The sequence below is a fragment of the Thalassophryne amazonica genome, chromosome 16 (genome assembly GCF_902500255.1).
Source record: "Thalassophryne amazonica chromosome 16, fThaAma1.1, whole genome shotgun sequence".
In the NCBI taxonomy this organism is placed as follows: Eukaryota; Metazoa; Chordata; class Actinopteri; order Batrachoidiformes; family Batrachoididae; genus Thalassophryne; species Thalassophryne amazonica.
The window spans coordinates 66,615-79,810 of record NC_047118.1 but is presented as its reverse complement, the minus strand read 5'-3'; the positions used below and the strand labels follow the sequence as shown (position 1 = coordinate 79,810).

The window sequence follows — 13,196 nt, the reverse complement described above, 5'->3', positions numbered from 1 at the left end:
ACGTCCCAACAGCCAGGGGCTGTGAGCATGGACCGGGCCGTCGGGCCACCCAATCCTCTCTGCACCCGACCCCCATGGCCCCCTCTGCAGGTGGTGAACCCACAGGAGGGCGTGATCAAAATCATTGATTTGAATCTCAATTCTGAGGCTGCTCTGTAAATATTAATTCATACACGTAAGAAAATTCATGTTCTGAGTTCATAAAAAACTTGTTCTGTAAATAGTTCTCTTACTTTTGTGATCAAAATCATTGATTTAAATCTCAATTTTGAAGCTGTTGTGTAAATAGTTTTCAAATAAACAATAAATATAGCAACTTCTGATCAATCAATATCAATTTCAGACTTAAAATAATGTATAGATGTAAGCCCCACCCATTTCTGTTTAAACAACACCCACTTTTGGTTTAGGCCCTGCCCACTCCGTGTACAGATGCAGATACAGATAGTGGTGTACTTGCTCATCCTTAGTTAGAGGTAGTGTTACTGTACAAAACACAGTGAGAACAACTGGTCAAGTATGACGTCAGCCATGCAAGGGCACTCCCAGTAATCCCAAAATGATTTTCCAGCCTATCAAGTAGAATATGATGATCCACGGTATCAAATGCAGCACTGAGATCTAACAGCACCAGAACCGTAGTGGTGTCCAAATCCATTGTAAGCAGATCATTCACCATTTTAGTGAGAGGAGTCTCTGTGGAATGATATTTTCTAAAAGCAGACTGCAGTGGCTCAAAGAAATTATTCTCAGTAAGCTAGTCCACAAGCTGCCGTGAAACCACTTTTTCCAGAAATTTAGAGCAAAATGATAGATTTGATATCGACCTATAGTTTTTCAATACACTAGGGTCAATTTTAGGTTTCTTAAGTAATGGTTTAATGACTGCAGATTTGAAACAATTACAAACACATCCAGAAATTAACCCTCTGGGGTCCGAGGGCATTTTTTGGACAGTTCACTCGCCTGGCATAAATGTTTTATTATTGCTGTTAACAGCTCTCCCTGCATCCCACAATCAAGCTGTATGTCTTTTTTTCAGGACAACCTGTGCTTTCATAATATTTGTGTGTTTGTTGTGTTTTATAAGTGTAATAAAGGTTTACAATCAAAAATAACAAAGAAAAAAGTAAAGCTGAAAATAATTTTCCACACACATTTATTCAAAACACAGCAAACTATATAAAGCACTTATATAAAAACACTTTATAAAGGTAATTTGAGGTCTTGTGTGAAAGACTGTACAACAAAAAGGTTCAAACAATAAACACAAATGCACATTTTGAACAATATCTACAAAATGGTCTATGCGTTTTGTTTGTCTCATCTCAAAGCAATTTCTGTCTGCTATTACACAATGGTTACAACATAAACTTCTACTTCTGCTGTGTTTTGGAGTGCTCTGTGCTGCTCCTAAAGCAGCTTTCATTCACACTTTGGCCCACTTTGGCTCCTTACAGTCTGAGGAGCGGCCCTCCCCCTCACTCCATTGATATGGTAAACAAGTGCTTTACGCCGAGAAAGCAACAGAGTTATCCAGTAACATTCACATGCAAACTAGTGGAGCAATCCTTATAGTTACACACTCTTTGTTTGAGCACGTGAGATTTTCATCAGAGGCTCTCCATCTGCTCCTGCTTTCACTGATCACTGTGCGTAATCGTGCAGGACACACTGGTTGTACTCATTGGAGCACCCAGGGAGCTATTCAGATGGGCCAACTAGTAACATATCACTCATGAAAACGATCTTTGGCTTTTCACATGAGGTGAATCTGCCCTACGATTGGATTTTGGAAAACCATGTGATGATGAACCAATTCCGACTGGACACTCACATTGCACACGTCATCACACAGCTTCCATGAGGAGTACAAAGATGGCTGATGGCTGGATCGAAAGTCCGCGGAGTTAACTTTTCGGCAAAAAAAAGAAAAAGTAAGTTTTTATCTCTTACAGTTCCGATAATCTGATAACCGATAATTATCGAAGATAATGTTTTCATTATCAGATTATCTGTTGGGAAAGTGAAGTACACGGACCCACGCCAGGGGGCGTAAATGAACGGCCAATAGGAAGTCAAATAAAAGACAATTTATTATGCAAATGTGCAAACAAAACCAAATATGCTTCAGTCAATCAGTAATCAAAAAGGGGACGTGTGGGCAGGCCCGAGGGTAGGGGACGCCTATCCAGAGGAGAGCTGGAACCCACGAAGTTCCACCGCCATCAGAGACCTGCAACACACCAGAGCTGCCAAGTCCTGATTCCCCCCAGGTGGCCACCGCTCGTGGCTGTCAGACCCGGTACTGCTGGCAGGAACAAAAACAGGTTAAGGGTGGGTGCGTGAACACCCAGCAAACCATCAGCAACTCACAGTAATCCTCTTGTAGGACTAAATCCAGATACTCCCAGAGTGCAGAGGAAAAACTGGAGGACGTGCAGTGTCAATTGTTATACTTAGTAAGTCAGAAGTGAGGAGTGGAGACGCCAACTCCTCCAACTTCCACAAACTCGGCTACAAGCTGCAAGTATAAGTCACAACTGCAAAGACTTCAGTTACAATGAATGTGTGTATGGCACAAAACGGCTGAGTCGGTTTACTTGCGTGGTAAGCTGATAACTCGGCAGAGTTATGGTGTCCTTCCCAGGCTTTTATGAATGGTAGTGATGAGTGATGACAGTCAGCTGGCAGCCAACGAGCACACCTGGTGACATCAGAGAGGCCAACCGGCCTGTGCGCCCTCTAAGGGCCAAAATGTGCCAGTGTGGCTGAGCGCCATCTGGTGGTGGGCCAGCAGTACCTCCTCTTCAGCGGCCCACACAACATTATCTTTCAGATAACTTTGAAAACCATTACCGGACTAATTATCTTCCGATAAATTTTTGTCCGAAAATTTTTAGACCATTAACATGGTAATATTAAGTTTATAGCTGAACAGCTATAAACTCTTATAAAATTTAAAATCAGTCGCACACCTACCTGTTAAATGTTTTATAGCAGATGTGTAGTTCTACCCTCTGCAAAAACAGGAGAGCAGCTTCTTGAAGAAATCGCTCTATCCTCTGCAGGTAAAGGAGAACTGGTCACAAAAATAAAAAACCTCATTTCTTTTAACTAGAGGTGGGCAGATCAATCCTAATATCGATAATATTGATACCAACGCTGGTATTGATATTGAATGATCCTCATGTACGCACTGACTGCTGTGCACGCAGATTCATCAAAGTCTACTCTCTGTCAGTAAGAGCAGTGCTGTGCTGTGTCACACAACACAGAGCAGCGTACCCATGTATTGTGATTTCTCAGTCCTCTACCTCTGGAGATTTTGTTTTAAGTTGTGTTGAGTGATATTTTTTTAAACAAAAATGTTGTGATAATAATTGTGATAATAAAGTATTTTGTTGTCACATCCAATGTTTGGCGAACTTTTATTCTAGGTCTTTTGGATCCTTTGGATCTATGAAGCTTTTAAGATAAGATAAATTTAGACTGTACTTGTAATTAGATTTACTTGGTATCCAGTCAATACCAAAATTCCCGGTATCACCCACCTCTACTTTTAACCCCATACTGATACGACGGCAATATCACCCAAGTCATCCAGAGGCATACATTTTTAAGTTATGGTTCAAATTTTAATCAAACTAATTTCAGACAAGTTATTTAAATTAATGTTACATCTGAAGTTTTATAAAGTGAAAATATCAGATATATGTTTTAGTTTTAAAGGAGACCTGCATTGAAAAAAATGCAGTCAGATTTTTTGAACAAAAAATGACTTACATTTACACATGAGATCCTTCTGAATGTAGTAAAGTAAATCTGCAAGCCCAGATCTGTCATTCAACGGAGAAATCTTCAATTGAAAATGACAAATTTACAGCTAACATTTAGCCCTCCGCAAATTGTCCCTCTCATCATGGACGCTGCCGAGACGTCACGGACAAGACCCTCTCCCAGCATGCATTGCGCCAATTGTAATTAGTGGATTTACGTCAGTTTGCATCGCTTACCTTTTTGTCTTATACGGAAGGATCAACGGTTTTTTCAAACTTCATATTGTCTTGCGGTACGTTTGGTGAGTATACATTTATTTTTATTTTTGCCTGAAAATTATTTTGGGGGACTTTTTCATATGCCCATTTGATTGAGTGGTGTCGCAATGAAAATCTACTGTCTTTCGCCTCCGGTACCATCACGGGATATGGAGGCGAGACCCACAAAGAATCCCAGTCATTAAAAATATATAAACCTCTCTCAGCGTCTCAGCTCCAATTGCCGAGACATCAATCAATCAATTTCAATCAATTTTTTTATATAGCGCCAAATCACAACAAACAGTTGCCCCAAGGCGCTTTATATTGTAAGGCAAGGCCATACAATAATTATGTAAAACCCCAGTGGTCAAAACGACCCCCTGTGAGCAAGCACTTGGCTACAGTGGGAAGGAAAAACTCCCTTTTAACAGGAAGAAACCTCCAGCAGAACCAGGCTCAGGGAGGGGCAGTCTTCTGCTGGGACTGGTTGGGGCTGAGGGAGAGAACCAGGAAAAAGACATGCTGTGGAGGGGAGCAGAGATCGATCACTAATGATTAAATGCAGAGTGGTGCATACAGAGCAAAAAGAGAAAGAAACAGTGCATCATGGGAACCCCCCAGCAGTCTACGTCTATAGCAGCATAACTAAGGGATGGTTCAGGGTCACCTGATCCAGCCCTAACTATAAGCTTTAGCAAAAAGGAAAGTTTTAAGCCTAATCTTAAAAGTAGAGAGGGTGTCTGTCTCCCTGATCTGAATTGGGAGCTGGTTCCACAGGAGAGGAGCCTGAAAGCTGAAGGCTCTGCCTCCCATTCTACTCTTACAAACCCTAGGAACTACAAGTAAGCCTGCAGTCTGAGAGCGAAGCGCTCTATTGGGGTGATATGGTACTACGAGGTCCCTAAGATAAGATGGGACCTGATTATTCAAAACCTTATAAGTAAGAAGAAGAATTTTAAATTCTATTCTAGAATTAACAGGAAGCCAATGAAGAGAGGCCAATATGGGTGAGATATGCTCTCTCCTTCTAGTCCCCGTCAGTACTCTAGCTGCAGCATTTTGAATTAACTGAAGGCTTTTTAGGGAACTTTTAGGACAACCTGATAATAATGAATTACAATAGTCCAGCCTAGAGGAAATAAATGCATGAATTAGTTTTTCAGCATCACTCTGAGACAAGACCTTTCTGATTTTAGAGATATTGCGTAAATGCAAAAAAGCAGTCCTACATATTTGTTTAATATGCGCTTTGAATGACATATCCTGATCAAAAATGAGTATTACTAGAGGTCAGGGTAATGCCATCCACAGTAAGGATCTGGTTAGACACCATGTTTCTAAGATTTGTGGGGCCAAGTACAATAACTTCAGTTTTATCTGAGTTTAAAAGCAGGAAATTAGAGGTCATCCATGTCTTTATGTCTGTAAGACAATCCTGCAGTTTAGCTAATTGGTGTGTGTCCTCTGGCTTCATGGATAGAGTGCGGTGCTGTGGATTTTGCAACAAGAAGTCTGTCCTTGCAGCAACAGGTGTACCGGCCGCTCGCATTAAACAGCGAGCGTAATCTCAGGACTTGTGCCAAGTTGGCTGCACCTCAATTCAGTAGACAGGGACGTGTCTGCAGCTGCACAGCAGACATGGGGGTGTGAGTGGCCCGCGGCGGCATTTAACGAGCACATGCACTCGGTAAGTGCATCAGGGGCAGTGAGAGCGAGGCATCGGGGAAGAACGGCGCCTGCTGTCGATGTCGCTCGCTGTTGATCTGAGCATGCAGACCGGGCATGCAGAGCTGTATCTCACATTCAGTGCAGCTTACTTTTGGATGTTGAAACTAGGATGTGTATAACAGTAACATTACTAACAGATAAAATCAATTTCAAAGCGGGATCGGACTGAAGGCGGGAGCGCGTCGTCTTGTCCCTGACGTCATGGAAATGATACGGCTGTACAAACTGTTTTCACAGAGGGCTAAATTTTAGCTGCAAATTTGTCATTTTTAAACGAAGATTCTCCACTGAATTACAAATTTGGGCCTACAGATTTACTTTACTGCATTCACAAGGGTCTTATAAATACATATCAGCTATTTCTTTCTGAAATCTGACCACATTTATTTCAATGCAGGTCTACTTTAAAGTAATGCGCTAATTTTTAAGGTTTTAGTGTGTGCATGCTGTGTGTCCAGGTGCATTATGGGTAGGATAGGGTAATCTCAGTACGTTCATGACATGAAAAATGCATTTGAGACACTCTGATCAGGCTCCACGGATAAGGGCATTAAACTCTAGTGCCTAAAACTCTTGTGAATATATTCTCTGGGTTTATAGACGTTATTGTGTTTGCGTTTATTAAATTCCATGCATCTTAAACATAGCAGAGTAGCAGCAGACACAGATTATCTGGAATTTTGTTTTGGCAAGTCTCTACTGCCATCTACTGGCCAGTAGTGTTCATGGCAGTATTCAAACTGAAGCTGGTCTGATATTTTCTGTATGCGGTTCCAGCTCAAAGTGTACCACAGAACTGCACGGTGTAAAAGTTCAGAGCACATGATTTATGTTCTCACACACATTGTATGTTCAAAAAACACACGTCGGACTCCTGTTTCCAGAAGCAAAACATAAACAGAAGCTTTTTTTCTAACTTAATTTACAAAAACTCTCAATGGGAGACATCAAAGTTTAAAAAAAAAAAAAACTTTACAAGACAGGTCTGCGGTGTTTGCACATGCACAGTGCGAGAGGTGGTCGTGAGATGTTAAAAGCAGCTCGTTACTCCATGTATACTAAACGATGCAGGACGCGCTATTAACCTGACACTGATGCGATCCAAAAAATTCCCACACCAACGAAAAATCAACTGAAAAAGGGCCAAAACTTGCACTGGCACCAGTAGATCATGACAGTGTTCTATTTATTTTGACACCAGTTATATCAGACGGTTATTTAATTGCAACTTGGCTTTTTTTGTTTTGTTTTATTTATTTATTTTTTTTTTAAATGCCTGTTTTTACAAATAAGAAAATGGAATATTTTACAAAAGCACATTTATTTGTAAACACCAACACACAACACGTCACATTAACGTGTTGGTTTACATAATCAACCAACCAACCAATCAGTGTTTAGCCGAGGCACATTTTACCCAGAATCCTTTGCGATCTGTCTGTGTTTGTTACAAAACTTCAGAATTAGTGCATTATTCAACATTAAAAGATATATGTTATATTTTAACTTTGTACAAATGACAGAATTGACATTAATGGTCTTATTCTATCAGTATTCATTTTATTTATACACCAAACCATAACTCAGCAGGGCTTTATTTTCCAAGACCTCGGCCTGTGACTGAGTAGAGTTGAGCTTTATAGCTTCTCTTAGTTGCTTCTGTGCTGGAAGCCATGTAGCAAATAGAAAATTCCATCAGGGGTCAATATGTTCAAAGATAGAAGTGTGGGCCCATTGTTTGGGTCTGTTGTCGCTTTTGATGCTTTCAGAAGCGATCATGGTACTAAACCTCAAAATCAGTTAGTTAGTAGTTGCAAGTGTACCAGAGACAATACTGGAATTTATTGATTATCTGTAACTTCCGATACATTTTTGGGTGGTTTATTGTTTTATGTTTATCAAAGATAACTTTTCAGTTATCTGATTATCTGTTATCGAAGTTAATTTTTTGGTTATCTGTGCCCACCACTGCTCATATCATTAAAAAGTTATTTATAATTTAGTAAAGCTTGGTCTTAGCCGTCGTATACGACGGCGTCGGCCCCAGAGGTTTAAAGAAAGATTAAGAGTGGGCCACAGGTCCTTAAACAGTTTTGTTAGTATAGGATCAAATAAACAGGTTGTGCTTTTTGTTGACATTAGAAGTTTCATCAGCATGCCTAGTGAGATACTATCAAATTCTGTAAACCTAGGTAATACCTCAGTAGTGGCGCCCACATCAATAGCAGGGTGTAGTGGCTGGATTAAGGCATGCTGGGATATGTTTAACCTGATGTCTTCTATTTTCCTCTCAAAGTAATCCAGGAAATCTTGTGCTGTAAAAGGAGAGTGAGCTACAGGTGGCTGTCCATGAATAAGTGTTGCCACCGTGTCGAACAAGAACTTTGAGTTATGCTTGTTTTTGTTTATCAAATCAGAGTAGTAAGTCCGCTTTGTAGCCAATAATGCATGTTTATAGTCTAAGATAGCCATTTCCATTCTAGACCTCTGGCCTTATGCTTGAGGTCACGCAGATAATCATTGAACCAAGGTGACTGTGTTTTGGGGGAGCGTGGTTTTAACACAGGTGGCGCAATCATGTCGAGTGTAGTTTTGAGCACTGAGTTTAAACTATCCATAAGACTGTCTACTGATTGGGTAGTTGCCAAATGTGACGCTAAGACATCAGGCAGTCTAGCTTCAAATTCAGTCTTAGTTAAGGAGTTGATGCGTCGCCATAGTGATAAATAAGGTTGCAGTTCCACTAAACACGGCAGCGAAACTGTAAACCTAATCAGCGAGTGATCAGAGACCACTGATGAAAGAGGCATGATGTCAATATTCATGACAGCAATATCACGTGCAAGAACCAAATCCAGTGTATTTCCACGAATGTGTGTGCAGTCCTGAATGCATTGCCAAAATCCTAATCCATCCACAATTTCCATAAATGACTTGCAGAGGGAATCAGAAGCCTTATTTATATGAACGTTAAAGTCACCAATGATCAGAATTATCAATTATCTGCATGAGTTGACAAGTTAGAGATGAACACACCAAATTCATCTAAGAATTCAGAATATGGGCCAGGAGGCCTATATACAGTGACAAAGTAATATGGCTGATTTTTATTCTTCTGACCTTGGCAATGCGTAATATCCTGAGCAGAGCAGAGAATCAGATGCTCATACGAGTTATATTTGTGACTCCCAACAGCTAATAAGCTAAACCTAGATTCATAAATAAGAGCAACACCCCCACCTTGCTTCGCATCAGGAGGGACGTGACTAAATGTATATGCTGGTGGGCAGGCCTCATTCAAGGGGAGGACAGCTGTAGGTTTAAGCCAGGTTTCACATAACCCAATCATATCTAGGTGATGATCAATAATTAGATCATTAATCAACAGCGATTTTGAGGATAGTGATCTTATGTTAACGAGACCCAGACTAAGGACTTCAGTGGGGTTGACAGTTGGACTGTTTGGGTTTAGGGGTGGTTCCAGAGTAGCATATATAAGATACCTAGAAGTAGGTTTAGGTTTGAGACATTCCACGCGAGTTGTAGGTAGCAGACATGAAATCTCTGATATTGCTGGAACAACCACTGGGCCATCCTCAATTTCAACATCATCCAATGTAGTAATGGGTATTAAGTTTGGAAAGCATATCCCTCTATGATTTTTATGGACACGTCTATGGAAGCAGGCCACAGACTCAACCTGTTGAATTTCCCTCCCTGGTAGATAAACTGCACTATCACCATAGTCTGAACCCTGACCCTGAACCATCCCTTAGTTATGCTGCTATAGACGTAGACTGCTGGGGGGTTCCCATGATGCACTGTTTCTTTCTCTTTTTGCTCTGTATGCACCACTCTGCATTTAATCATTAGTGATCGATCTCTGCTCCCCTCCACAGCATGTCTTTTTCCTGGTTCTCTCCCTCAGCCCCAACCAGTCCCAGCAGAAGACTGCCCCTCCCTGAGCCTGGTTCTGCTGGAGGTTTCTTCCTGTTAAAAGGGAGTTTTTCCTTCCCACTGTAGCCAAGTGCTTGCTCACAGGGGGTCGTTTTGACCGTTGGGGTTTTACATAATTATTGTATGGCCTTGCCTTACAATATAAAGCGCCTTGGGGCAACTGTTTGTTGTGATTTGGCGCTATATAAAAAAATTGATTGATTGATTGATTGATAGTGGATTTTCTGCCCTAATTTCCCCAGGTAAGCTAATGGATTCCACATCCACGTTTGTCATAAGCCTTGCAGGGTCTCTAATCACCTGCTCTGTGGCCTGCTGTAAATTCCCAATGCTACCCTCCCTGTAGAGCTCTATCTATGTTCGCGGACAAGATGGCAGCGCCTTCCCCAGTAGTTCATATTGTGCAATTTTGCAACAGATTTAGAACATTGGCAAGAACTTTTTAAAGATAGAAACACTGCCTCTGTAGCTCTGCCATAATCCTTCTCTTTCACAGGTTGGATCAGCACTTTCAACTTGGCTTCATGTTCCAGGTTGAAGAGTCTCAGTGCTCCTTCATCAGCGAGTTCAGCCAGCGAGAACCCAGAATGCTCCAGTTTCTACAGGACCTGGAGGAGAGCGCTGTTCAACTTGACAAGATGAAGAAGGGCGCAAAGATCTCCAGTGTTGCAGGCAGCTCAATCGGTGCAGTTGGTGGCGTGTTTTCCATTGTTGGTTTGGCGTTGATTCCTTTCACAGCAGGAGCATCATTGGCTTTGACAATGACTGGAGTTGGGTTGGGTGTTACTAGTGCTGTTAACAGCACTGTAACCACAGCCACAGAGATCGGAGTCAATCGCAAGCACACAAAAAAATCTCATGAAGTCTTTGAGAGTTTCATGGAGGATGTACAGGCTCTCCAGAGGTGCCTGGAGGAGGTGTACACTGAAGCTGAAAAAAGAATGGAAGAAAGTCCGATTGGACCAGTGACTGTGGGAGTCGTGAAGGTGGTGGCGAACACTAGTGCTATTGGAAGAGGCATTGATTTACTTGTTGATGCTGCCTCTGCAGCTAAAGTCCTCAGAAATGAAAAGGCAATTGAAAATGCAGCAAAAGTGGCAGCTATCGAAGGTAAAACAGTTAGTAACGTGGCCACAGATATCCCAGAGATCGGACAGGCGGCACTCAAAGGGCCCTTCGCCCTCTCCAAGACTGCCAGGGTTAGTTTTATTGCACTCAATGCTCTCTTCCTTGGCATGGATGTCTTCTTTATTTGCAAAGACAGCATCAGCTTGGCCAAAGGCATTGAGAGCGAAGTGTCCCAGTTCATCCGAGCCAGATCTGCACTTTGGCGTTCCGAGATGGACTCATGGAAAAAGATCTGTGAGTCTCTGTGCCAGTGTCTGCTGACGTCAGAGAAGAACAAAGCTATACTGGAGATGCCATTTTATCCCAAACAGAAGAAAAATAAACCCAGAGAAACAAAAGTAAAATTTCCAAACAATAACGTGGATGAAACTAATGAAGAAATTGAGTTGTGTGTTGTTCAGTAGCCGTTAATGCCCAGTTTTGTGTTTGAGGTAATCCTCATCCTGTCAGTTCAGGTCCTCTTTATTAATGTAGTCCAGCATCATAAAATGTCTCAGTGGCCTTTACTCTGGCCACAATATATGATTTCCCTATGGGGTCCCTCAAAATCCAAATTGAATGAGATCTTCAAGGACTAACAAGTTCAACAAACCAACAAACAAAAAAAAACGTTCAATATGGCTTGGTAGATCGCAATACACTGTCAACTTTAAAAGTAGATCTTGGGTCAAACAGAATCGGGGGGTGGAATTAGTACACTGAAGTGGTCTTGGTGGTGGTTTGTTTGCCTTCTTACTATGATGCTTGCCAAGTTGGTTTGCTTATATTACAATAATTCAGTCTTAAACCCAAGATCTAATTTCACCATAAAACTGTACTCAAAACGGTCAGAAAAATTGTCAGGCTTTTTAAAATTATTATTTTACACACTGCTAAATGGCATAACCTGGACTTTGTCAGAGGGATGCACTACTACTGCTACTAATAATAGTAATCGTAAATTATTTATGAGACATTGTGAGGTAAATTGGCTAGTTACAGAGAAATAAAATAATTCTTTAACTAGTGCAAACATAAATTTCTGTTATTTTTTGGGTGGAGGGGAGAAATCTCAAATATTAAAGTAGTAATGTGTGTGTCAAGGATTTTATATAGTTCATGCTTATATTATCATTTATTTTATATAATTCATGCTTATATTAACATTTATTTCCTTTTATGACTACGTGTACGTTTCCTCTTTGTGAGAAGAGGAGGTTTTAAAAAGAAAGACTTGTTGTCTGCATTCTTCATGATTGAGCAAACTATTTTTCATTTTGCATAAGTGCCTTGTCCTGCTTTGACGAGCCACAAGGCTCATGTTGCAGGAATGGAAGGTTCCAGCCGTTACTTTGCTTTGCTATCTCCCTCATGGAGACATGACTCATGTGTAACCTCTCCCTGACTGTCCTTGTTTGTTTTTTCTCATGTTGGTGAACTAAATAAAAAGCCGAGCCAGAGGAGGGGATTTTAGGAGAGCTTTGGAGCTGAGCACTTACAAGCTGCTTCTTATCCTCCTCCTCTGCGCAGAGCATAAAATATATTTGTCTCTCTCTGACTGATTTCTTTACAGTGTTTGTGCCTCTCATTTCTTTAAAACAGGGTGCAAACCCAACAGTTTTTTTCCAACGTGGGGCGTCGACAGATCTTCTCGAGCGAAAGGAGGGAGACGCACTGCTGACAGCGCGCACTGAAGAAAGTCCTGAGGAGTGAATTCTCCGTCGGGCCGGTGACCATAGACGTCCACCTCCGCTCACCGCAGTAGATTGATGACGCCTCCGAACCAAATGAGAGGCGCAACAAATTAACATAAATAATTACTGCCTGCCTGTGAGGATAAAATACGTTAACGTGGGTAATAAAGTGCGGGGGGAGGGAGTTAGAGTCTCCGGTCCTGCCGGCACATTTGGCGGAGAGGTTCGAGTCCCCATCCAGAATAAAGTGCGGGGGAGGGAGTTAGAGTCTCCGGTCCTGCCGGCACATTTGGCGGAGGGGTTCGAGTCCCCATCCGGCTAAGAAATACAGGAGGAGTAAAAATAAATTTCAGGAGAAGCAGTTAGAGAGACGCAAATTAATTGAATATTCCAAAAGTGAAACTAAGTGTGTTTGTGGTATGAATGTGAGAGAATGGGACTGTGAGTGACTGAAGCACGGACAGCTTGATATCCCATTTTATCAGGGGAGAAAAGTGAAGCTGTCGTCTGCAAAGTAGGTCATTTTAAGTCCATACGCACCACACTCACATATTCCCGACGAGTCTGCAAAGAGGGGGATTCCAAAGAAAGTCCGCCCCACGGGGTAGAAGCTTGACCTGAACTTTGCAGAGTGAAGGGGAATAGGTGACCAACATGGGAAACACATGCA

At 41.6% G+C, this 13,196-nt stretch overlaps 1 protein-coding gene across 1 annotated transcript in view; it reads left to right on the top strand.

Annotated features, from left to right (window-relative positions):
• The window catches only part of LOC117528527, a 73,789-nt gene extending 62,262 nt beyond the window's left edge, over positions 1 to 11,527 (top strand). Inside the window, exon 4 of the mRNA XM_034191164.1 lies at positions 10,222 to 11,527. Coding sequence (XP_034047055.1) covers positions 10,222 to 11,257 — 1,036 coding nt within the window. The 3' untranslated portion in view covers positions 11,258 to 11,527. The remainder of the gene's footprint in view (positions 1 to 10,221) is intronic.
• Positions 11,528 to 13,196: the final 1,669 nt, after the last annotated feature.